Below are 22,667 nucleotides of genomic sequence, written 5' to 3' on the forward strand. Positions count from 1 at the left end.
TGAGGAGCGTAGTAGGTGAATGCAGTTTTCCCCCATTCTGTATTCATATAAGGGATATCCAAAGTGATGCATTCTTGTGAACGAGTACAGTGTCCCATATTTCCAGTTCTTAAAAGTGATGATAAATAAAATGTGAGCTTATTAAGGATGGCTTTGTAAATTAAAAAAAAAAAGACAGTGTTGTTCTCTTCGAGTGGAAAGGGATGGCCACCCTACCTTCTCGTAGAGGATACCATGATGTGTTCTAATACTGTCTCCTGTAATAAATCTGAGAGAACTGGGATACACGGCATCAAGGGGCTCGAGGGTCTGGGCAGCAGCATGCATGTAAATCACATCTGCATAGTCAAGCACTGAGAAGAATGTAGCCTGTACTATCTGCAACCTGCTGCTAAAGGTGAGGCACTGCTTATTTCTAAACAAGAAGCCTAATTTTAATTCAAAGTTAAAGTCTCTCTTTCTGTCTCTCGCCCCTCCCCCCCCCTCTCTCATGCTCTCTCTCTCTCTCGGTCTCTCTGGTTTCTTTCTCTCTCCTCCCTTGCTCTCTCCCTCCCCTCTCGCTCTCTCGCTCTCTTCCCCCCTCTCTCTCTCGCTCTCCCCCTCTGTCTGTCTGTCTCTCTCTAGCCACCAGAGGACATTTGTACTGGAGGTCATGGGTCGACACTGCGGGTAAGGCCGTCGTTATTATTTTCTGTGATCATGATATAAGCGGACAACTGCCCTCCATCTGAACTTAGTAATAAGACGTAAATCGTGAACCAAATGTTGGGCTTTCTATATCAAGTGAGGGATGTAGAAATGTGTTTAAAGAAACCTTTAAAGTCACAGAAAGTTGAATCAGAAATCAGAAACATTTTATTTGTCATTTCACTTCATCCACTTGCGTGCATGAAATTAAATGAAGTGCCGTTTCCCCCAGCCCACAGCAGTGCAACACAAAGACAAAAACACATCCAAAAACCACAAGAACACACATATACAAACTAACACATATATCCAACTAAACAAAAATCACTGTCCAAGGGAACAAACGCCAGCCAGGATGAGTGTCGGAACCGCCGGGCTGCATGGGTTAGCAATTAGCTTAGACCGCCCCACTTCCACATCCTGTCAGACCGCCCTCGGCATTTCCTCCTCGGGTGCAACTCCAGGCAGGGGCCATGTGTCCCTGGGCCCATCAGACAAGCAGACCAAGCTGTCCCAGCCGATCCAGTGCCAGCTCTCTCAGCCAGACGCCCCCGACACACCTCCCCGCACTCCTCACCACGACATCAAAAATACCACAGTCAACACCAGGTGAGGCTGCCGCCAGACCGCCATCGGTGTTACCGGAACTGCCGGTCTGCACGGGCTAGCGGTTAGCTTAGCCTGCCCCGCCCTCCCAGCCGATCCAGCACCAGTTCTCCCAGCCATCAAACGAAGACAAAACTTAGACACAGAAGTGGACGAAGACACTGCATGGACGGTACTGGGTGAGGCCGCCGCAAATGTGAATTTGTGCCGCCATGTTCTGACACCAGCACTGGGTGAGGCCTCTGCAAACGCAAATTCGCGCAGCCATCATCCCACACCGGAAGCGGATCCTTCAGGACATCTGGACACAGCGTACTGAAGAGGAGGTCACTCAGATGGGTGATGAAACGTTTCAATAAATGTTGTGCCCAGATGAACTGATTCGACTTTCTGTGGTTTCCTTACCTGATTACTGAGCATGCATAAAGACACTTTGCATGTAAGATTTGTTTTTGACTTCATGTTTTACCATTTCATTATGACATTCTGTAGTAGTGGCCATATTGATAAATGATGCTCTATGGTGTGTGTTTAGTTTGTGTGAGGTATTCTTCTTCTTATGTGTGTATATGTGTTATTATATGGGTATTGTGTGTGTGTGTGTGTATGTTTTCAGATACCTGGCGCTGGTCAGTGCTCTGGCCTGTGGGGCAGATTGGGTGTTCATCCCTGAGATGCCTCCTGAGGATGGCTGGGAGGACAGCATGTGTCAGAAACTGTCTGAGGTAACGTGCACGCACACGTGCACGCACACGTGCACACACACACACACAAACACACACACGCACACACACACACACACGCGTGTCCGCCCTTGGTACCTCCAGATTGGAAGACTGTCCATTGCACCACTGAGACAGTTTCCTGCTCCATGGTTTGCGATCTGAATCGACATAAACAAGATTGGAGAGGGTCTTCCTGAGTCTTGCACAGACCAACAAACAACCATTGCCAGCTTTCCTTGCCTTGTGGTGGACTATTTGTAGAATTTATGGGACGCATATTCGTGTACACCGATCAGCCAAAACATTAAAACCACAGGCCTAATATTGTCTAGGCCCCCTTTGTGACAAAACGGCTCTGATCTGTTGAGCCGTGGTCTCCACAAGACCTCTGAAGGTGTCCTCTGGTATCTGGCACCAAGACGTTAGCAGCAGATCCTTTAAGTCCTGTAAGTTTCGAGGTGGGGCCTCCATGGAACGGACTTGTTTTTCCAGCGCGTCCCACAGATACTCGATAGGATTGAGATCTGGGGAATTTGGAAGCCAAGGCAACATCTTGAACTCTTTGTCATGTTCCTCCAACCATCCCTGACAATGTGTGCAGTGTGGCAGGGCACATTATCCTGCTCAAAGAGGCCACTGCTACCAGGGAATACCATTGCCACGAAGGGGTGTACTTGGTCTAGAACAATGTTCAGGTAGTTGGCACGTGTCAAAGTAACATCCACATGAATGCCAGCACCCAAGGTTTCCTAGCAGAACCTTGCCCAGAGCATCCGCTGTCTCCGCCGGCTTGTCTCCTTCCTGTAGTGGATCCTGGTGCCATCTGTTCCCCAGGTAAACGACGCACCTGGCTGTCCACATGATGTAAAAAAAATGTGATTCATCAGACCAGGCCACCTTCTGCCATTGGTCCGTGGTCCAGTTCTGACACTCACATGCCCATCGTCGGTGCTTGCGGCGGTGGACGGGGGTCATCATGGGTACTTTGACCGGTTTGTGGCTATGCAGCCCCATAGACACCTGTCTATCATAGCCAGCATTAACTTTTCCAGCAATCTGAGCTACAGTAGCTCTTCTGTGAAACCCGACCAGACAGGCTAGCCTTCACTCCCCATGCGATCAATGAGCCTTGGGCACCCATGACCCTGTTGCCGGTTCTCCGGTTGTCCTTCCTTGGACCACTTTTAGTAGGTACTGACCACTGCCTCCCGGGAACACCTCACAAGACCTGCCGCTCTGGAGATGCTCTGACCCTGTCGACTAGCCATCACAATTTGGCCCAGGTCAAAACTGCTCAGATCCTTATGCTTGCCCATTTTTCTTGCTTACAACACATCAACTTGAAGAACTGACTGCTGACTTGCTGCCTAGTATATCCCACCCCTTGACAGGTGCCATTGTAACAAGATAATCTATTTTATTTACTTATCTGTCAGTAGTTTAAAGGTTTTAGCTGATCGGCGTATGCCTCAAATACAAGTAATCCCTTTGGGTATTCTTAGCAAGAAACAACACGGTGGGTCTCGAACCCGCAACCTTTGAATATCATCTCTGATTTTTAACTAGAAGTCCACTGCGTTAGCCATTGTGCCACAGAACCGTCTACATATGTTTTGTTTTTTTTTTGTTCAGTCCAAAGCAAAGGGTGCACAATACTACTCTGTCTTATTGTTTCACTGTCAGACACACACACACACACACACATACAATCATTTGTTTTACAATCTTTAACTCTATATTCTGCTTCTGGGTGTTAAAACCTGATAATTCAGTTTCACACTTTATCAACTGTGTTGGTTATATTATGAAAGGACTTCACATTCTCTCACACTAATGCATATTCTCTATTGTTCTCTGAGATCTTTTTTGGCAGTTGGTCTCTGTCTTTGTGACACTAAATCGCAAACGTCTGCAGGTTTTTAGTTACTTGCAAACACCAGTTAATTTCACTGTAAAAGTCCCATCCACCATGTTCTCCACCTTTTAAAAAAAGGGATTCGCATGGTCCACAGACCCTCAACCGAATGCAACCACATAATATTGCACCACAGAAATATTGAACCCTCCTTCTCGGTTCAGCCAAACTCAACCAAGACTTATTGGCATGAAAGTCTGAAAACATTAAAAGGCCGTTCTCGTGCTTGGTTGAGTTTGGATTATTTAGTGACCAGATTTAGAATGGTTGGTGGGGAAGTTAAGAAGTAAGGATTTCACTCGTGTTTCTCCAGAGAGGCTGGTTGAATCATCTCTTCAACCACTTGACCTTCTCAATCCACTGTGCAGCAACAATGCTTGTGGGACTCAAACCCACAACCTTTAAATGCCATTGCTACCTCCAGATTAGAAGACTGTCCATTGCACCATTGAGACAGCTTCCTTCTCCACAGTTTGCAATCTGGATTGGCATAAACAAGATCAGGGAGGGTCTCTTAAGTCTTACAGAGACCAACCAGCAGTCACACCCAAGGATTCCCAGCTTTCCTTGCGGTGGACTATTCCCAGATTTTATGGGATGCATATTTTTATAGTTAGTAGTAGCATAGTATAGTTAGTAGCATAGCTTTATGGTTAGTTAGGTGTGAACCCTGTGATGGTCTGGCGGCCGGTCCAGGGTGTCTCCCTGCCTGCCGCCCAGTGACTGCTGGGATAGGCTCCAGCATCCCGTGACCCCAATTGGGATAAGCGGTGTGGATAATGGATGGATGGGTGGATATTTTTATACGCTTCAAGGTGGTGCAAGTAATCTATTTGACAGGATTCTGATGGGATTCAAACCTACAACCTTTGAATACAATTTCTAATTTTTCCTTGGAAGTCTACTACGCTATCCCTTGTGCCACAGAGCCGCCTACAATATTTATTTTTGGTTCAGTCCAATTCAAAGGCTGCACAATACCACTCTGTCTTACTTATGATCTCACTGTCACGCACACACACACACACACACACACTTAGATACGCAAACAATTTTACATCACACAAACAAGTCCAAATAATCAGGGTATTCGGTGGACAAAACCTTCCTCACTCCGCTTCCCTGTGTAATCTGGTTTAATCTGTTTAAAATGCACGATTTGACATGACAAAATGTGAATAGGTCAGGAGCATCCTCCTGCTGTCTCTGCTTTCTACACCTACGAGTACAAAACAGTACATCTTTAAGAGCTCTTCCAAAGACAACACATTAAAGTCATGTCATCACACTGTTCTTTATTGATCACACACAAACACAGAGCTAATGTGTTGACAGACCGTCTGTCTTGCATTATCCTGAACCATCCATATTTCCAGTGAGCCGGTAGCTTTGGTGTGGACAGTGTGTTTGTTGTTGCTCAGATCCGCTCCAGAGGTTCCAGGTTGAATATTATCATAGTCGCCGAAGGAGCCGTTGACAGACAAAGGAGACCCATTACCTCTGATTTTGTCAAGGATGTGAGTACTGTCTGGCCCGGCCCATAGAAAGGAGATGCCGGCCCATAGAAAGGGGGACACCAAAAGCTGGGTGACGGCGGTGGCTGACGGTGGCCGCTTGCGATGAAGGAGTTACACGGATAGCGTGAGAGTTAGACATCTTCACCCAAAGTCTTCTGTTTTCCAAACACTCGCCACATTGTGTGAGAAGGCTTCTACTCATGAAAGCACTATTTCTCAAATGTACGGTTTTCATGACCCATTGTTAGCTAATGTTATTCAGAGGATAATATAGTTTTTGATAATGTAGTGTTTTGTGGACTTGGAGAAGGCTTATAACCGTGTATCCCGGGGCACTCTGTGGGGGGGGGGGTACTGTGGGATTTAGGGTACTGGGACAGTTGCTACAAGCCATCCGCCCCTGAATGCTGTGTCCGCATTCTTGGTACAAAGTAAAACACGTTTTTGGTGGGTGTTGGACTCTGCCAAGGTTGTCCCTTGTCTCCGATTCTGTTTGTGATATTCATGGACAGGATCTTAAGGCACAGCCAAGGTGAGGAGTGTGTCCGTTCTGGGAACCTCAGAATTGCGTCTTTGCTCTTTGCAGATGATGTGGCTTTGTTGGCTTCATCAGAATGTGACATCCAGCGCCCATTAGGGTGGTTTGCAGCTGAGTGTGAAATGGCTGGGATGAGAGTCAGCACCTCCAACTCGGAGGCCATGGTTCTCTACCAGAAAATGGTGGATGGCTCCCTCCGGGTTGGGGAGGAGTTGTTGCCTCAAGGGAAGGAGTTCAAGTATCTCGGAGTCTTGTTCATGAGTGAGGGTAGGATGGAGCGGGAGATTGACAAGCGGATCGGTGCAGCACCAGCAGTAATGCGGACGTTGTACCGGACCGTTGTGGTGAAGAGGGAGCTGAGCCGGAAGGCAAAGCTCTCAATTTACCAGTCAATCTTCGTTCCAACCCTCATCTATGGTCATGAGCTTTGGGTAGTGACTGAAAGGGTGAGATCGTGGATACAAGCGGCTGAAATGAGTTTCCTCCGTAGGGTGTCTGGGCTCAGCCTTAGCGATAGGGTGAGGAGCTCGACATCTGGAGGGAGGTCGGAGTAGAGCCACTGCTCCTTCGTGTCGAAAGGAGCCAGTTGAGGTGGTTTTGGCATCTGATTAGGATGCCTCCTGGGCGTCTTCCTTTGGAGGTTTTCCGGGCACGTCCAACTGGGAGGAGACCCCGGGGGGGTAGACCCAGAACTCGCTGGAGGGACTACATGTCCAATCTGGCCTGGGAATGCCTTGGGATCCCCCAGGAGGAGCTGGAGGGCGTGTCTGGGGGGAGGGAAATCTAGAGGCCCTACTTAGCTTGCTGCCACTGCGACCCAACTCCAGAGAAGTGGCTGATGATGAGATGAGATGAGATGAGGTGAGGTGAGGTGAGGTGAGGTGAGGTGAGGTGAGATGAGATGAGATGAGGTGAGGTGAGGTGAGGTGAGGTGAGGTGAGGTGAGATGAGATGAGATGAGATGAGATGAGATGAGATGAGATGAGATGAGATGAGATGAGATGAGATAATATAGTTCAGGCTAGCGTGCAAACCATTCAAACCATTTGGCCCAGTCAGGTGTTCAACACAGAGACCTTTTCCAGCAATGTCATGAGTGTTTGGTATTTAAAAAAAAACAGTAATACAAATGCACTGTGAAATCAGAGGGTTGCCAGATTCTGACATTTGGCATGAAGTTAACTCCTGTTACCCAGCTTTTGGAAATGCAAAACATTTTCTGTCATGTGTTCAAAAATGTTGCTTCTTTACATCTCTCTAGAACCGTGCTGGTAAGAAAAGGCTGAATATTATTATTGTGGCTGAGGGAGCCATAGATTGCCACAACAAGGCTATTACTACTGATTATATCAAGGACGTAAGTATACCGGGATGACTGGTCAGCTGGTGGATTGACCACTTCTCCAGCCGAATTACCGCTTCGTTTTTTTTTTCCATCCCTCTGTCTTGGTTCACTTCTGGTGTTCGTCAGGTTGGGAAGCTAGAATTTGACTCCACCTGCTATAGAGGCAGGTGGATCCAAAACTCAGTTGGAGTTGGACGCCATGGTTTATTCCATAGTACAGGAACCATGTCTGCCCTGCAGCCTGGAGGCCGAATGACGAACACCCAGTTTGATACTATAAGACACCCCCCGTTTACTTTCCCCATCTGGCATCTGTCTCTCGCCGTCTCCTAGATATTAACATGTCATTTTTTTAACCCCATATCTTGTGTTCGATGCCTAGCTGCTCTATCCCTACAGTACCTATAGCCATTTCTGTGTTGTGTTGGCTCTTCCACACAATTTGCCAAAACATAATACTAACTTTATTTTATAAGGATTCTGGTAAGTTTCGTCCATTTTTAGCCCATTTTCCCCCTCCATGTCTGCCATGTGAACCTCTGCATGTCTTTATCCCATCAGAACCTGGAGGACCGAGGTTCTGTAGGAACGAGTGTTTGACGGCCGCTTGCAGGATAGAAAATGTTTTGCATGTGCCTCCTCCTTTCTAGTGTGGCATTTCCCTTTCCACGCATGAGCCCTGTATGTATTTGTCATGTGATGTTCGTTCAGTGTTTTAAAAGGATTCCATTCCAAACTTTGTATTTATACCTATAAAACATGTATTTATACCTATAAACTATGTATTTATACCTATAAAACATGTATTTATACCTATAAACTATGTATTTATACCTATAAAACATGTATTTATACCTATAAACTATGTATTTATACCTATAAAACATGTATTTATACCTATAAACTATGTATTTATACCCGTCTTCATATTGAATTAGTATGTGAGATCGATTACCACATTTCTCAAAACAGAGATGATTCTCTTGCTCAGAAAAATGATTTTGCGTCCGGGTAGCGTAGTGGTCTGTTCCGTTGCCTAGCAACACAGGGATCGCCGGTTCGAATCCCCGTGTTACCTCCGGCTTGGTCGGGCGTCCCTACAGACACAATTGGCCATGTCTGCGGGTGGGAAGCCGGATGTGGGTATGTGTCCTGGTCGCTGCACTAGCGCCTCCTCTGGTCGGTCGGAGAGCCTGTTCGGGAGGGGGGACTGGGGGGAACAGCGTGATCCTCTCACGCGCTACGTCCCCCTGGTGAAACTCCTCACTGTCAGGTGAAAAGAAGTGGCTGGTGACTCCACATGTATCGGAGGAGACATGTGGTAGTCTGCAGCCCTCCCCGGATCGGCAGAGGGGGTGGAGCAGAGATTGGGACGGCTCGGAAGAGTGGGGTAATTGGCCAGGCCTAATTGGGGAGAAAAAGGGGGTAAAATCCCCCCAAAAAATTAGCAAATTAGTACGGTTATGTAGATCAGATTGTGTTGTTGTGGTGTCTGAGGCCTTTTTTATTTCTCCTGACTTTCTCCTCCCCTTCCGTTACCCCGCCCTCTCTGTGTGTCCAGTTGGTGGTCCGCTGTTTGGGCTTCGACACCAGAGTCACCATCCTGGGTCACGTCCAGAGAGGAGGGACCCCGTCCGCCTTTGACAGAATCCTGGTATGTCACAAAGTGCTTCTCTCCCTGTGCCAGCCGAGTCAGAACAAACACTTTCCCTCCTTCTGGCCGGCAGAGCCTCTTTTAGACAACTTATAGCTTATGTCAGAATCAGTCACGTACTGGTAAATATTATTTATAGAATATAATCTAATGTCAATATTAGAGCCCGGATAGCTCAGTCGGTAGAGCATCAGACTTTTAATCTGAGGGTCCAGGGTTCAAGTCCCTGTTCGGGCGTTAGGATTTTGGGTGACACGGTGGCGCAGTGGTTAGCGCTGTCGCCTCACAGCGAGAAGGTCCTGGGTTCGAACCCCGGGGCAGTCCAACTTTTGGGGGGGTCATCCCAGGTCGTCCTCTGTGTGGAGTCTGCATGTTCTCCCCGTGTCTGCGGTGGGTTTTCTCCGGGTGCTCCGGTTTCCCCCACCATTAAAAAGACAGTTGGTCCCTAGGTGCTACACGGCGGCTGCCCACTGCTCCTAGCTAAACCTGTGGAGTTTAATAAAGTATATCAAACTCAAAATGAAAAAAAAATAAAATAAAAAATTATGATGTCATACCTATGGATGCCCCATTTGTGATCAGAATCAATCCACCATCAACCAATCAACCAATCAATCAATCAATCAATCAATTAAAAACGGTAGATTTTCATAGCATGTAAACAAAAGAATGAAATGACAGTAAAAATTACACAAAAAAGTAAAAAAAACCTTTACCCTCCAAAAACTATCAACTATCAGTATAGACAAAAACACTTAATTGTTATTTTTTCATAAAAGACCCTAACACTTGCAAATCCAGCCAGTATCCCACGTTTAGAAATGATGCCTCTGACCTTTATGACCTTGTGATGGACCTTGAGACCCTTAGATGAACTTTGACCCTTGCAGGCTAGTCGTATGGGAGTGGAGGCAGTGCTGGCCCTGTTGGAGGCTTCAGCCAACACCCCCGCCTGTGTGGTTTCTCTGGTCGGTAACCAGGCTGTCCGCCTGCCGCTCATGGAGTGTGTCCAGATGGTAAGTGTGTGTGTGTGTGTGTGTGTGTGTGTGTGTGTGTGTGTGTGTGTGTGTGTGTGTGTGTGTGTGTGTGTGTGTGTGTGTGTGTGTGTGTGTGTGTGTGTGTGTGTGTCCTGTCTTGCTAGGGCTAAAGTATACAGTGTTACATACAGATATCATTGGCTACCTGACTGCAGACTGACTCCCTCCATGACACGGAGGCGGTGTGGTCTCCTGGTACATGGCTATGAACTGGAACGTTCCTGACTGAAACTGGAAGACAGAGATATTGATTTTTTTTTTTTTTTTTTACAAATTTTTACTTGAACACACAAAAGCACCAAACATACAGTAGAAATACATATAGTAGAGCACATACATGTTGCTCTACAAAGAGATTAATTTGAATCCTGACCTCTTGTCTTTCTGAAATATGAACAGCATCAACAAATCAAAGCAGGCAACACAATTATAATCAAATAAAAAGATGGCGGAGACACTTTGTTTTCGTCACTCAACAACCCGTGTGAGTATTTACGAGTCACGTTATGCCTCAGGGCTCTCAGCCCTTTCTTGTTTGCAATGGTGATGGACAGGTTGACGGATGAGATCAGGCAGGAGTCTGCGTGATCTGGAGTGAGAGTAGGGTGCAGGTGGAGGAGAGCCTGGAGAGGTGGAGGTATGAAAGTCAGTAGGAGCAAGATGGAATACCTATGCGTGAATGAGAGGGAGGACAGTGGAATGGTGAGGATGCAAGGAGTGGAGGTGACAAGTGCAGAAGAGAGGTGAAGAAGAGAGTGCAGGCAGGGTGGAGTGGGTGGAGCAGAGTGTCAGGAGTGATTTGTGTGACAGAAGGGTACCAGCAAGAGTTAAAGGGAAGGTTTACAAGATGGTTGTGAGACCAGCTATGTTGTATGGTTTGGAGACAGTGGCACTGATGAAAAGACAGGAGGTGGAGCTGGAGGTGGCAGAGATGAAGATGATAAGATTTTCACTGGGAGTGATGAAGAAGGACAGGATTAGGAAGGAGTATATTAGAGGGACAGCTCAGGTTGGACGGTTTGGAGACAAAGCAAGAGAGACAAGATGGAGATGGTGTGGACATGTGTGGAGGAGAGATGCTGGGTATACTGGGAGAAGGATGCTGAATATGGAGCTGCCAGGGAAGAGGAGAAGAGGAAGGCCAAAGAGGAGGTTTATGGATGTGGTGAGGGAGGACATGCAGGTGGCTGGTGTGACAGAGGAAGATGCAGAGGACAGGAAGAGATGGAGACGGATGATCCGCTGTGGCGCCCCCTAACGGGAGCAGCTGAAAGTAGTGGTAGATTACGCCTCAGGAAAATCCAAACATTACACAGAGGACCTTTAAGGATGCAGTGTGTGCTGCAGTGTGCTCACACTGAGTTACAAAGTGCAACAATGGACCAAAATAATTCGTTTTCTATGGTTTCAAGAGAAATCGGGAGAAACCTCTCATGTATGTTTGCCATTAGACTCAAGAAGTGCAGAAGGCCATGGATGAGAAGAAATTTGAAGAGGCCGTGAGGCTGCGTGGCAGGTATTTTTCATACCCTTATGAATTGTATTTGTACCTTATCAAGCCCCTCCTGCATTTTGTCTTGATTGTTGTTGGTTGTAGTGCAGTACTTGCACAGTAGCTGCTATGGTAGTAGTAGTTATTAGTGTATTTTTTTGTGTGTTTTGTGCTTGTTGCACTGTCTGAAGGGTACTTGGGGGGTTTCGACGGTACAAACTGTCTTTCATTAAAATCCACAGGAGCTTCGAAAACAACCTGATCACCTACAGACTCCTCTCCCAGCGCAAACCAGAGTCCGAGCTTCCAAAGGTAAAGTACCTTCAGCACCTCGTACACAGCACACCCAGCAACATCGTGGTAATAAATATAATGGAAATAACTTCAGAAAATAGTCTCAAAGTAAGTGTAACCATAACTATTAGCAGATTACAGAAGCAGTGACCGTTTCACAATCTTAACAACTCTTGTCATGTGTTGTTTCTCCACCAGCGATTCTGAGAGTTGTGCGTTAGGATGAGGTACTGCCTATTCGGGTGCGGGTGACGACGAGGTCCTTTTGTTACACTAACAGATTGTGTTTTCTGTGACTGTCTGTCGTGAGGGAGAGGAGGGGGCCGAGGAAGAGGAGCAGAGTGACGTGTGTCACGGTCAATATGGCTGTAGTGTAAAAGAGCCCAGGTCGGCCTCAAACGCTCAAACAGCCTGAGCAGAACAGCAGGTAGCGTTTCACCTCACAGCTTCCACTGCTGCAGTCTGGACTCTCTTTAGATGGGAGACGCCTCGTGAAACCTGGTTTAACTCGCCCGGTCCCTCACAACGCCGCCCGCGGCCTCGTGCTTAGCTGTGTAGATTCAGAGGGTTTGCAACCCCTCCCCAAAGGGTTTGTGAGCGCATCAAAAAGCATACGCTGTTGGAACAAGAGTTTCATTTTTTAATTCACATAATTTTCCACACCGCTAAGAAAATTCACAAAATAAGTTTTTCCTCCCCCCACCACCACTATCCTCTCTCTCTCTCTCTCTCTCTCTCTCTCTCTCTCTCTCTCTCTCTCTCTCTCTCTCTCTTTTTTTTTTTGAGTTTTCCTCATTTTTCTCCCCAATTGTATCTGGCCAATTACCCCACTCTTCCGAGCCGTCCCGGTCTCTGCTCCACCCCCCTCTGCCGATCCGGGGAGGGCTGCAGACTACCACATGCCTCCTCCCGTACATGTGGAGTCACCAGCCGCTTCTTTTCACCTGACAGTGAGGAGTTTCACCAGGGGGACGTAGCGCGTGGGAGGATCACACTATTCCCCCAAGTCCCCTGATGTCCTGACCGACCAGAGGAGGCGCTAGTGCAGTGACCAGGACACATACCCACATCCAGCTTCCCACCCGCAGACACAGCCAATTGTGTCTGTAGGGACGCCCGACCAAGCCGGGGGCAACACGGGGATTCGAACCGGGATCCCCGTGTTGGCAGGCAACGGAATAGACCGCCACGCCACCCGGACGCCCTTTTTCTCGATCACCTTTAACCGGCTCACACAAAACGATCTTTAGATAAAGTGTTTCGGACGTGTCAGCTTGCTTTTCTTGGTCGCTGGTAAAGACGATTCAGACGAGCTAACTTTGCCTCCGTTGAACCGCTGCAAAAGCATCTATTTTACAATGTCAACGTTAAGCATCCAGTCAGGATGTGATGTAAATAACATGGCATGTTAGATACGCCATTGAAAATGTGCAGTCAGTAATAGGCCGCCTACCAGTTACAAACTTAATGCAGTGATGCTGTATCATTCTGTTCACAACAAAGTCACACAACAATTGTGCTTCACATCGAGGACGTTGTGCTTAACTGTTCAGTTTAGCATCTGATTTTTTTTTTCAAAATGTAAGAACCTGGAGAGATTTGGCACCAAAACAGCATTTGTATCTTGTATTATATATTGATACAAGATACAAATGCTGTTTTGGTGTCAAATCTCTCCAAGTTCTTGCATTTTGAAAAAAAAAATCAGTTGCTAAACTGATCAATTAACAATCTTGTATTGTATATTCAGGCGGCACGGTGGTGCAGTGGATAGCGCGGTCGCTTCACAGCAAGAAGGCCCCGGGTTCGAGCCCCGGGGTAGTCCAACCTTGGGGGTCGTCCTCTGTGTGGAGTTTGCATGTTCTCCCCGTGTCGGCGTGGGTTTCCCCCAGGTGGTCCGGTTTCCTCCCACAGTCCAAAGACATGTAGGTCAGGTGACTCGGCCGTATTAATTTGTCCCTAGGTGTCATCCCTGTGATGGTCCGGCAGCCTGTCCAGGGTGTCTCCCCGCCTGCCGCCCAATGACTGCTGGGATAGGCTCCCTGATTGGGATAAGCAGTTTGGATAATGGATAGATGGATTATATATTCAGTATTCAAGAACAGTACAACAGCGTCGTATATCACCCTGAGAGCAGCATTAGAGCATCGATCAATTACCCATCAGGCCATTTCCCATTGAAAATAAAACAAAATGAAAGAAAATAAACGTGAGTCAGTGCTTTATATACCTGTTGCTCAGTCCCTTATTGCTCGTTTTTCCACGGCTCTGCTCAGGACTGGAAGCATGCAGTGTGCAGAATATTGCTCTACCGCTTTACTGAGACTTGTAGTCTTCATTTCAACAGTTGGACCGCTCCAACTGCCATCCCAGTGCTGCCTCTTAGCTGCTGTATGGACATCAGCAGTAAACTAACCTTCATACAGTACTAAACTCTGTGCAGGTTGTGGTCAAACACGTTTCTGCTAAAATATCAGTATATCATTCAAAATGGACACAGGCACCATTCTCTCTCTCTCTCCCTCTCTCTCTTCCTCTTCACTTGTGACAAAAGCTGAAGGTGGTATTTAGAAGTTGTGTCTGGAAAGTCTTGAAACCCACTGAATGTGATGGTTTCTAAATTTGGCAGGGTTGGGGAAGTATGGAAAACTACGTTTCCTGTATGTGCACGAGTTTAGGACTAAATGTCAGCTCACATCTGGGGATGTTTTGTAGCTGTGGTTGTGAGGGACAACCTTCACCTAAGGTGGCGCTGTCTCATTGACATATTGACTTTCTGGATTAGCATTGAAGGATTGGAAAAATGAGTGAATTTCTAAATGCAAAATGTGTAGAGGCCCATCGAAAAGCTGCATTTCCAGACCCTGGAGACCTCCATAGTGTGGGAGTTTGGTGTGAAGCCATTTTGACTGTTGGGATATTTTGTGCTCCTCCTTTGGTAGAGCATAAAATGTCCTTATAAGTAAACCTCAATTACTGAACACTCCGAAGGAGAAACCACAAAGGAATGGCTGACTTAGCGATGGCTATGAGGACAACAGTGAAGTCGCATATGGATGTGAGGAACGTTAGTGGTTGCCAACTGTCTTAACTAGAACGACCTAAAACGACCATGGGCGGTCAAAATGACCGCCGGTTTTGAAACTTTATATTCTGTCAAGATAAATACCCAACTGAGACATTAATGCACTACATATGTTAGTATGTCTGTTAAGAAACGACTGACACCAAAATTAACATTTTAGCGACTTTAACGCTATTTTTCAAAGAATTTAAAATGGCCGCTGCCCGACGCCTCGGTGGTCGTCATGGTGCGTCTGTAACGGCGTCTGCACCCAGACATGTTGGCAATAACAAAAACATCAAGTTCAGACTCCCTGCACTGGAGGGCGCTGGTGTGTTTCGAGGGCAGAGCAACGAACTTCACGAAGGAAGTGACGCCACCAACACGCGTCATAAATAGTGCCGTGTGCGCACGATGACGCGACAATTACGAGCAGTCATTTTGACCGGTCATGGTTGTTTGTGGTAGCGCTTAGAACTGTCTTTGTGCGCAATTGATCTAAAACTGATTTTAATGCAAATATATGCAATGCTAGGAGCATTCGTGGAGCGGCAGGTCTGTATCCCCCCCCCCCCAACAAGGTTATTAAACTTTGAAAATCCAAAACCGTCAAAATGGCGGCCTTGGTCGTTCTGGTGCAGTTGCGCCGTGGCCTTCCTAGAGCCATGGCGGCATATGCCCGCATGCCTGCAAGGTCAGCGTTGCATGCAGCCGTGTTCAGCTGATGAAAAAATGTCATGCCTGGCTCTCGGGACTGTGAAAGAAATGATACATGGCTAGCGTTTTGAGGACGAGAAGATGGCTGCTCTTGCAAACGGTTCCGGACGTCACTGGCGTTTTTAGCCACGTCGCTTCAAATCAAAGTTGAGATGTGTTGGATTTTACTACAAGCATTTCTCACCTTCCCTCCCTCAAATACTAATGTATCATTTTACACGAACTTAGCACCGTGCTGCTACATGTAAGCCTTAAGCAGAATGTAAAATGCTAGCTACTAGCCATTCTAGCTAATGCTAGCTAATGGCTTGAGCCATTGAATGTGCGGCGATGCTTCTGTCAGGCTACATGTATGTCTGGGTCGTGAGGGGAATCTGAAGAGTCTGATCGGTTTTGTGTGATTTGTGCACGATTCAGTCGTTTGTGGCATTAAGCGTGTGACCTTCTGACCCCCAGAGCTCCTTTAACGTGGCAGTGTTGAACGTCGGCGCCCCGGCAGCCGGCATGAACGCCGCCGTGCGCTCCGCGGTCAGGGTCGGCATCACCGAGGGCCACAAGATGTTCGCCGTCAACGACGGCTTCGAGGGCTTCTACAAGGGCCAGGTGAGTAAAGCTTAATGCTGTAACCGGTTACTTTCTTGCCCGGTGCGGGATTCGATACGGGTGTACTGCACCACAAGGCGACGTCACTAACCGCTCGGCTAAAGGGTCAGACCCGTTAGCCAGGGGCTAACGTGTCTTAGTAGTAGTTTACACTAGTCTGGGTAAACTGACATCTTACAAGCCTCATGTTTTACTGTGTACGTGCTAAACTACAAGCAAGAGACATTATTTGGAATAAACAAGTCGGTCAGTGCTCATTTATAAGACGTTACAAGGACCGCTGACTAGTCGGTAGATGTACATCAGGGATTTACTTCACAATAGTCATTTGGTTCATAGTATATTGTATAATGGGTTACTAGAAGAACCCCGCTACAATGTAGCGGTTTGGTTCTCCACCCGTCTCAATCTCCCTCCTCTTCATCCTGCCAGCTAACCACCTTCCCCCTGCCCCTAAACCCCCCCCACTCCAACGCCCTCCCCCCAAATGCTCAGAATCATCTGAAATGCCGAGAAAAGTGGGTTTTAGCCATTTTTATAAAAATGCATATTTTGCATATTTGTGCATAATTATGCATAATTTTAATTTTCTGGGATTTTTCCCTTACTCTCTGAGACAATACCTACCACCTCCAAAAAAAAACGAGGATCATAAATGCATTTTTGCAGAAATGCATATTTTGCATAATGCCAAAACATTTTAGTCCCAGAATTTTTTTTATATAGGAGAAAAAAATCAGAGATGCTCAGAATCATCTGAAATGCTGAGAAAAGTGGTTTTTAGCCATTTTTAGAAAAATGCATATTTTGCATATTTATGCATAATTATGCATAACTTTAATGTTCTGCTATTTTTTATAGGTGCCCCTGATCATCCCCAATAACCTCCAAAAAGAATCAAGGCCCCGAGTGCTTTAGTTTGGCCGTTTATAGACTCTCACACAGACACACACCACACACCAGACACACGTTGTGAAAACACAGGAGTAGATGGTGACTCGCAGTCTGCTGCAGTACTCATGCACAACCGATTCCAGGTAAAACGCATGATCAGAGACTTTTAAATAGCTACCTGTACAGGTGTGTGTGTGTGTATTTATATATATATAATCCAGTGATTTAGGTAAATTCTTTAATGGCCAGTGCAAGTCTGTTTCATGTCATAATCATCAGCTGTCAAAGTTAAATGACTTACTTCGTTAAATGAGTGTTTCATTTAACGAAGTTATATATACATACATACATACATACACACAAACACACACACACACACACACACACACACACACACACACACACATATATGCGTCCTGATCAAATAATTTAGTTTTTGACTGCGTAGGTGTTCTTGAACACCGTGTGAAAATTCTCTTACGTTTTGATTTGGATATTTCTTTTTACGTTACTGTGGTCACCAACGGCAGTTTACTCAAACATTTCCCAATCTTTCCTTTTTATTTCAGTTGGTGAATTTTACGTAGACTACTAAATACAGGACATGTCGACATGTCGGTTACGTAATATTTTATATTAATTTTTATCCGCTCCATTCACTTGTATTCAGTAAAACAGGAGACTTGCACAACACACATGCAACACAGACGTTAGACTAGTTTCAACAGACTGAATAAATATTATAGTCATGCACAGTCAACGTATTGTTCTGTGTACCATGACAAGCTGTGTGTGGTATCACGTTTCTGAAAGACCTGGACACCAGATCTTGAAATGTGACCCTTTCTCATTGCCTATTTTTTTGGCTTGTTTTAATCAGCTCTTCTAGTATACATAGTATTTGGTTATCTTCTATCTCTGTGGCTTTGGCCACTGCAGCGTTCCTGCGTGATCTTGGATTTGAGTTTTATTCTGCTGGTGTAGATGTTGGGTAAGACGTTGGCTTAAAAAAGGAAATGTAAATGTAAACTTAGACTTCTTTTATAAAACTGTAGTGATTCATATCAAAAATAAACAAGACTGGCCGCATTCTCAAAGGTCACAGTGGCTTTACTGACCAGGAAGCTCTCTCTCTCTCTCTCTCTCTCTCTCTCTCTCTCTTCCTCTCTCTTCCTCCTCCTCTCTGTCTGTCTGTCTCCCTCTGTCTCTCTCTTGCTCTCTCTGTCTATTCCTCCCTCTGTCTGTCTGTCTGTCTGTCTGTCTGTCTGTCTGTCTCTCACTCGCTCTCTCTTCCTCCCTCTCTCTGTCTGTCTCTCTTTCTATCTGTCTCCCCCTATCTCTCTCTCTATCTCTCTCTCTCTCTCTCTCTCTCTCTCTCTCTCTCTCTCTCTCTCTCTCTCTCTCTCTCTCTCTCTCTCTCTCTCTCTCTCTCTCAGCATTTAAACATCTGTGGGCTTTTATTTCTTATATTTCTGAATGGTAGAGCTTGGCCTACATTTGGACATATTTGGCTTGGAAAAGGTTGGTGACCACTGCAATAGAAGGTTAGGAGTTGACAAGCATACTGCTGGGGACAAACCTGCAGAATAAAAACAAAACTGATGGAAGATACATGACATTTGTTTTGGTAGTGTATGCATTATTGAAATAATTATTATTAATACACATACACTCCTCTAACAACTATGATATCAACTGTGGCATACCACAAGGCTCGATCCTAGGTCCAGTCCTTTTCAGTCTGTATATCCTGCCCCTTGGTAGTGTCATCAGGAGACATGATTTTCACAGCTAAGCTGATGACACTCAACTCTATATTGCTTTTCTCCTGATGACACAAGCCCTATTGATGCCCTCCACAAGTGTATTTTAGACATTAATGCTTGGATGGCTGCGAACTTCCTTCAGCTCAACCAAGATACAACAGAGGCACTACTCATTGGAGCAAAGGCAGAGAGAGAAACTGACCTCTAAATTGAATTCACTGGCACTCAGTCCCAGGCATCATGCTAAAAACCTAGGTGTCATCATAGATTCTAATTTAAACTTCGATGCCCACATCCGGAATGTAACCAAATCTGCTTTTTATCACCTAAAAAATGTCACCAGAGTGTGTCTGTTTTTCTCCCAGGCCAATACTGAGAGACTAGTGCACACTCTCTCTCTCTTCCTCCCTCTTTCTGTCTGTCTCCCTCTGTCTCTCTCTCTTCTGTCTGTGTCTCCCTCTCCCTGTCTCTCTTTCTCTTTCTGTCTCCTCCCTCTCTCTTGCTCTTTCTCTTTTTGTCTGTGTCTCTCTGTCTGTCTGTCCCTCTGTCTCTCTCCCTCCCTCTCTGTCTGTCTGTCTCTTTCTGCCTGCCTCCCTCTATCACTCTCTCTCCTTCTGTCTGTCTGTGTCTCCCTCCCTCTCTGTCTGTCTGACTGTCTCTGTGTGTCTCTCTTCATCTCTCTCTGTCTATCTGTCTCTCTCTCTCTCGTTTGTGATAAGACTGTCAGTGCTCACTGAAAGCCAATTACACCCACCTCTTAAGAGTTCTGTTAGAAACACACACATGCACACACACACACACACACACACACACACACACACACACACACACACACACACACACACACAGTATCTCTTGTTTGTACTCCCACTCTTACTCTCCCATTTTCCATTCTCTCTTGTCTCTGTCTTGCTTGCACAATATCCACATCTCTCTCTCTCCCTGTCTCTCTCTCCCTGTCTCTCTCTCCCTGTCTCTCTCTCTCTCTCTCTCTCTCTCTCTCTCTCTCTCTCTCTCTCTCTCTCTCTCTCTCTCTCTCTCATTTCCTTTCCTCGGTGACTCATGTTACAGCTCAATACTTACATAATTTAACACACACACACACACACACACACACACACACACACACACACACACACACACACACACTGCCTGCTGGCAGCGGGCCAGACGTCGACAGCTTGGCCCTGAGATAGAGTGAATAGGATGTGATGTGTAACGCTATCACACATCCTGAAGAAGGCCTGAAGGCTCAAACACACATTCACATACTGTATGTTCTGTTGTTCATCACACAGTATTAAAAAATTAATTCATCTTTAAAGAAGAAGAAAAGCTGAGTCACAAAAGTAATTCATACTTTGCTTTGCTTTCATGGCAGTAATGTGTTTGCCGGACGGTATCGCTGGTCTTTAAAGTCACTTTATTTTGAAGTGTCCCACCCGTGCCACCACACGTTTCATGTTTTCTCGGGGATGGCTTGTGTCACATTGACAATCAAAACATACTGAATAATGAAATATGACTATCACAAGCAAAGCAGTAAAATACAGTCCTTCTAGTCCTGAATAAAGACAGAATAAAGACTATTAATGGAGTAAAAATAAGGTCCATATATGGACCCCGTCCATATGGACATAGGGTTAGTGGTTGTGTCAGGAAGGGCATCCGACGTAAAATGTTGCCAGATCATTATGCGGATTGACAAGACCGCCATCGGTGCCGTGCCCTCACAGGGTACTGATGGAAACTATGGAATCCACTGTGGCGCCCCCTGGGAAACAGGGAACAAGCCAAAAGAAGAAGAAGAATGTAATAAAAATCAGGGCAATCTGAATAATTGAATTTTCAGTAGGTCAGTTTGTCTTTATTTTCCCCGACAGATCAAGGAGATCAAGTGGGGCGATGTGGGTGGCTGGACCGGTCAGGGCGGGTCCCTCCTGGGGACAAAAAGGTAAACTGTTACGGCTGAACACATTCGAAAAGGTGTTGTGACCCAGAGACCGAGACGTCCCGGTTGGCTCTTCTTGGCATGATTTAGCTGTTCCCTTTATCATGTTCATAAAACCCAGCACCACTAATGTGACGTAATCAAGTGAAAACGCACAACGGACACACACGTGTTGAGATGTGAGATGGCCCGAAAGACGAAGAAGGGAGATTGTTTGGTGGCTCGCCTGTTCATTTGTTCATTCGCTCTGAACTTTCCAGAACTCTTCCCGGTAAACATCTGGGTAAGATCGCCGAGCAGATGAGGATCCACAAGATCAACGCTCTGCTCGTCATCGGTGGATTTGAGGTGTGTAGTCGACCTTCCTCCGTCTGATTATTCAGCGTATGGCCGTTATGTATCAGAACTACATGATACCTGTTAGTCAAGTGTGTTCTGGTGTGTTGAAAGGCCGGTTATCAGCCAGCTGGCGGCCATACGCTGGCATAGTGTGTTTAAAATCAGAATTTTGCGGGTGTCCGGGTGGCGTGGCGGTCTATTCCGTTGCCTACCAACACAGGGATCGGCGGTTTGAATCCCCGTGTTACCTCCGGCTTGGTCGGGCGTCCCTACAGACACAATTGGCCGTGTCTGCGGGTGGGAAGCCGGATGTGGGTATGTGTCCTGGTCGCTCCACTAAGCGCCTCCTCTGGTCGGTCGGGGCGCCTGTTCAGGGGGGAGGGGGAACAGCGTGATCCTCCCACGCGCTACGTCCCCCTGGCGAAACTCCTCACTGTCAGGTGAAAAGAAGCGGCTGGTGACTCCACATGTATGGGAGGAGGCCTGTGGTAGTCTGCAGCCCTCCCCGGATCGGCAGTGGGGGTGGAGCAGCAACCGGGACGGCTCGGAAGAGTGGGGTAATTGGCCGGATACAACTGGGGAGAAAAAGGGGGGGGAGGGGTCAGAATTTTGCAGTATTAGTTGTAATATCTAAGCTACTGATGGTTTTCTAACAAGCTGAATACTTAAGAAAGGATAAAAATCAGATCTCTTCTTCATTGTTTAGCCTTGTTGCGTTTGTCTTGCAGCCTAAATGCCCCCTACTGTAGCAGTGTCTTAACTTCATGTATGTTATTTGATATTTCTGTTAAAGTTATTTCTCATTTATTCATTATACAATGCAATGTTCACGTTGAAATGTTTAGTTTCCCATTACCTTCCCTTTTGTTTCATTCATTACTACATCTCACAAAACAGACCCATTCATCTAAAACAACAACACGGCTTCTTATAGGCCACGTCCAGACTCCCTCCAACCACCTGTCTTCCAGCCGGAGTAATAGTTCCTACTTTCCGCCCAAGCTGCAAAATAAAAAAAAATTATAATTTTCATGTAAAACTTGATGAACCTTAAGATAACGTCGTTGCTGTCCTTAACCGCAGACTGAGAAGGACGATGAAACAACTTCATTGGGTTTTCTCAGACACGCGTCGGGTTTTTTGACTTTGCAGTTTGTCCTGAAAGTGAACCGTCCTCGTACCCGTCTGCCTGTGTGGAAGCAAAACCACCGGTTCGCCGTCCGTTGTGATAGGTCTGGCTCCCTGCCCTGGCTCCTCCCACACCTGTTAGTGTCACACTGTCCCACCCACAAAAGTACTTTCTATGACGTTCTCCTTCCTCCTGCCACTCAGCCCACCCATTAGCCCCGCCCACTGCCACGCTCCGCCCTCTACATTAATTATGCTGTCTTGATGAACACACTCAGATCCTACCTACTCATTGTCTCTGTCAATCACATCGGGCCCTAAACCAACGGCCCATCCCACCACTAGGCCCCTCCCACTTTGACACACCTTCCAGTCTGTCCTTCTGTGGGCCTGAC

The 22,667-nt window shown here is 46.4% G+C and overlaps 1 protein-coding gene and 1 non-coding gene across 2 annotated transcripts in view; both read left to right on the forward strand.

Moving 5' to 3' along the window:
• The window catches only part of LOC130124132 (ATP-dependent 6-phosphofructokinase, platelet type-like), a 69,142-nt gene that overhangs the window by 23,357 nt on the left and 23,118 nt on the right, over nt 1-22,667 (forward strand). Inside the window, exons 6-15 of the mRNA XM_056293564.1 lie at nt 625-669; nt 1,910-2,018; nt 7,250-7,345; nt 8,895-8,987; nt 9,878-10,003; nt 11,476-11,540; nt 11,759-11,828; nt 16,048-16,194; nt 20,738-20,808; nt 21,066-21,153. Coding sequence (XP_056149539.1) covers nt 625-669; nt 1,910-2,018; nt 7,250-7,345; nt 8,895-8,987; nt 9,878-10,003; nt 11,476-11,540; nt 11,759-11,828; nt 16,048-16,194; nt 20,738-20,808; nt 21,066-21,153 — 910 coding nt within the window. The remainder of the gene's footprint in view (nt 1-624; nt 670-1,909; nt 2,019-7,249; nt 7,346-8,894; nt 8,988-9,877; nt 10,004-11,475; nt 11,541-11,758; nt 11,829-16,047; nt 16,195-20,737; nt 20,809-21,065; nt 21,154-22,667) is intronic.
• On the forward strand, nt 9,152-9,224 carry trnak-uuu (transfer RNA lysine (anticodon UUU)). Its single transcript has one exon. It is a non-coding gene; the product is annotated as a tRNA-Lys (tRNA).

The sequence above is a fragment of the Lampris incognitus genome, chromosome 14 (genome assembly GCF_029633865.1).
Source record: "Lampris incognitus isolate fLamInc1 chromosome 14, fLamInc1.hap2, whole genome shotgun sequence".
NCBI classification, from domain to species: domain Eukaryota; kingdom Metazoa; phylum Chordata; class Actinopteri; order Lampriformes; family Lampridae; genus Lampris; species Lampris incognitus.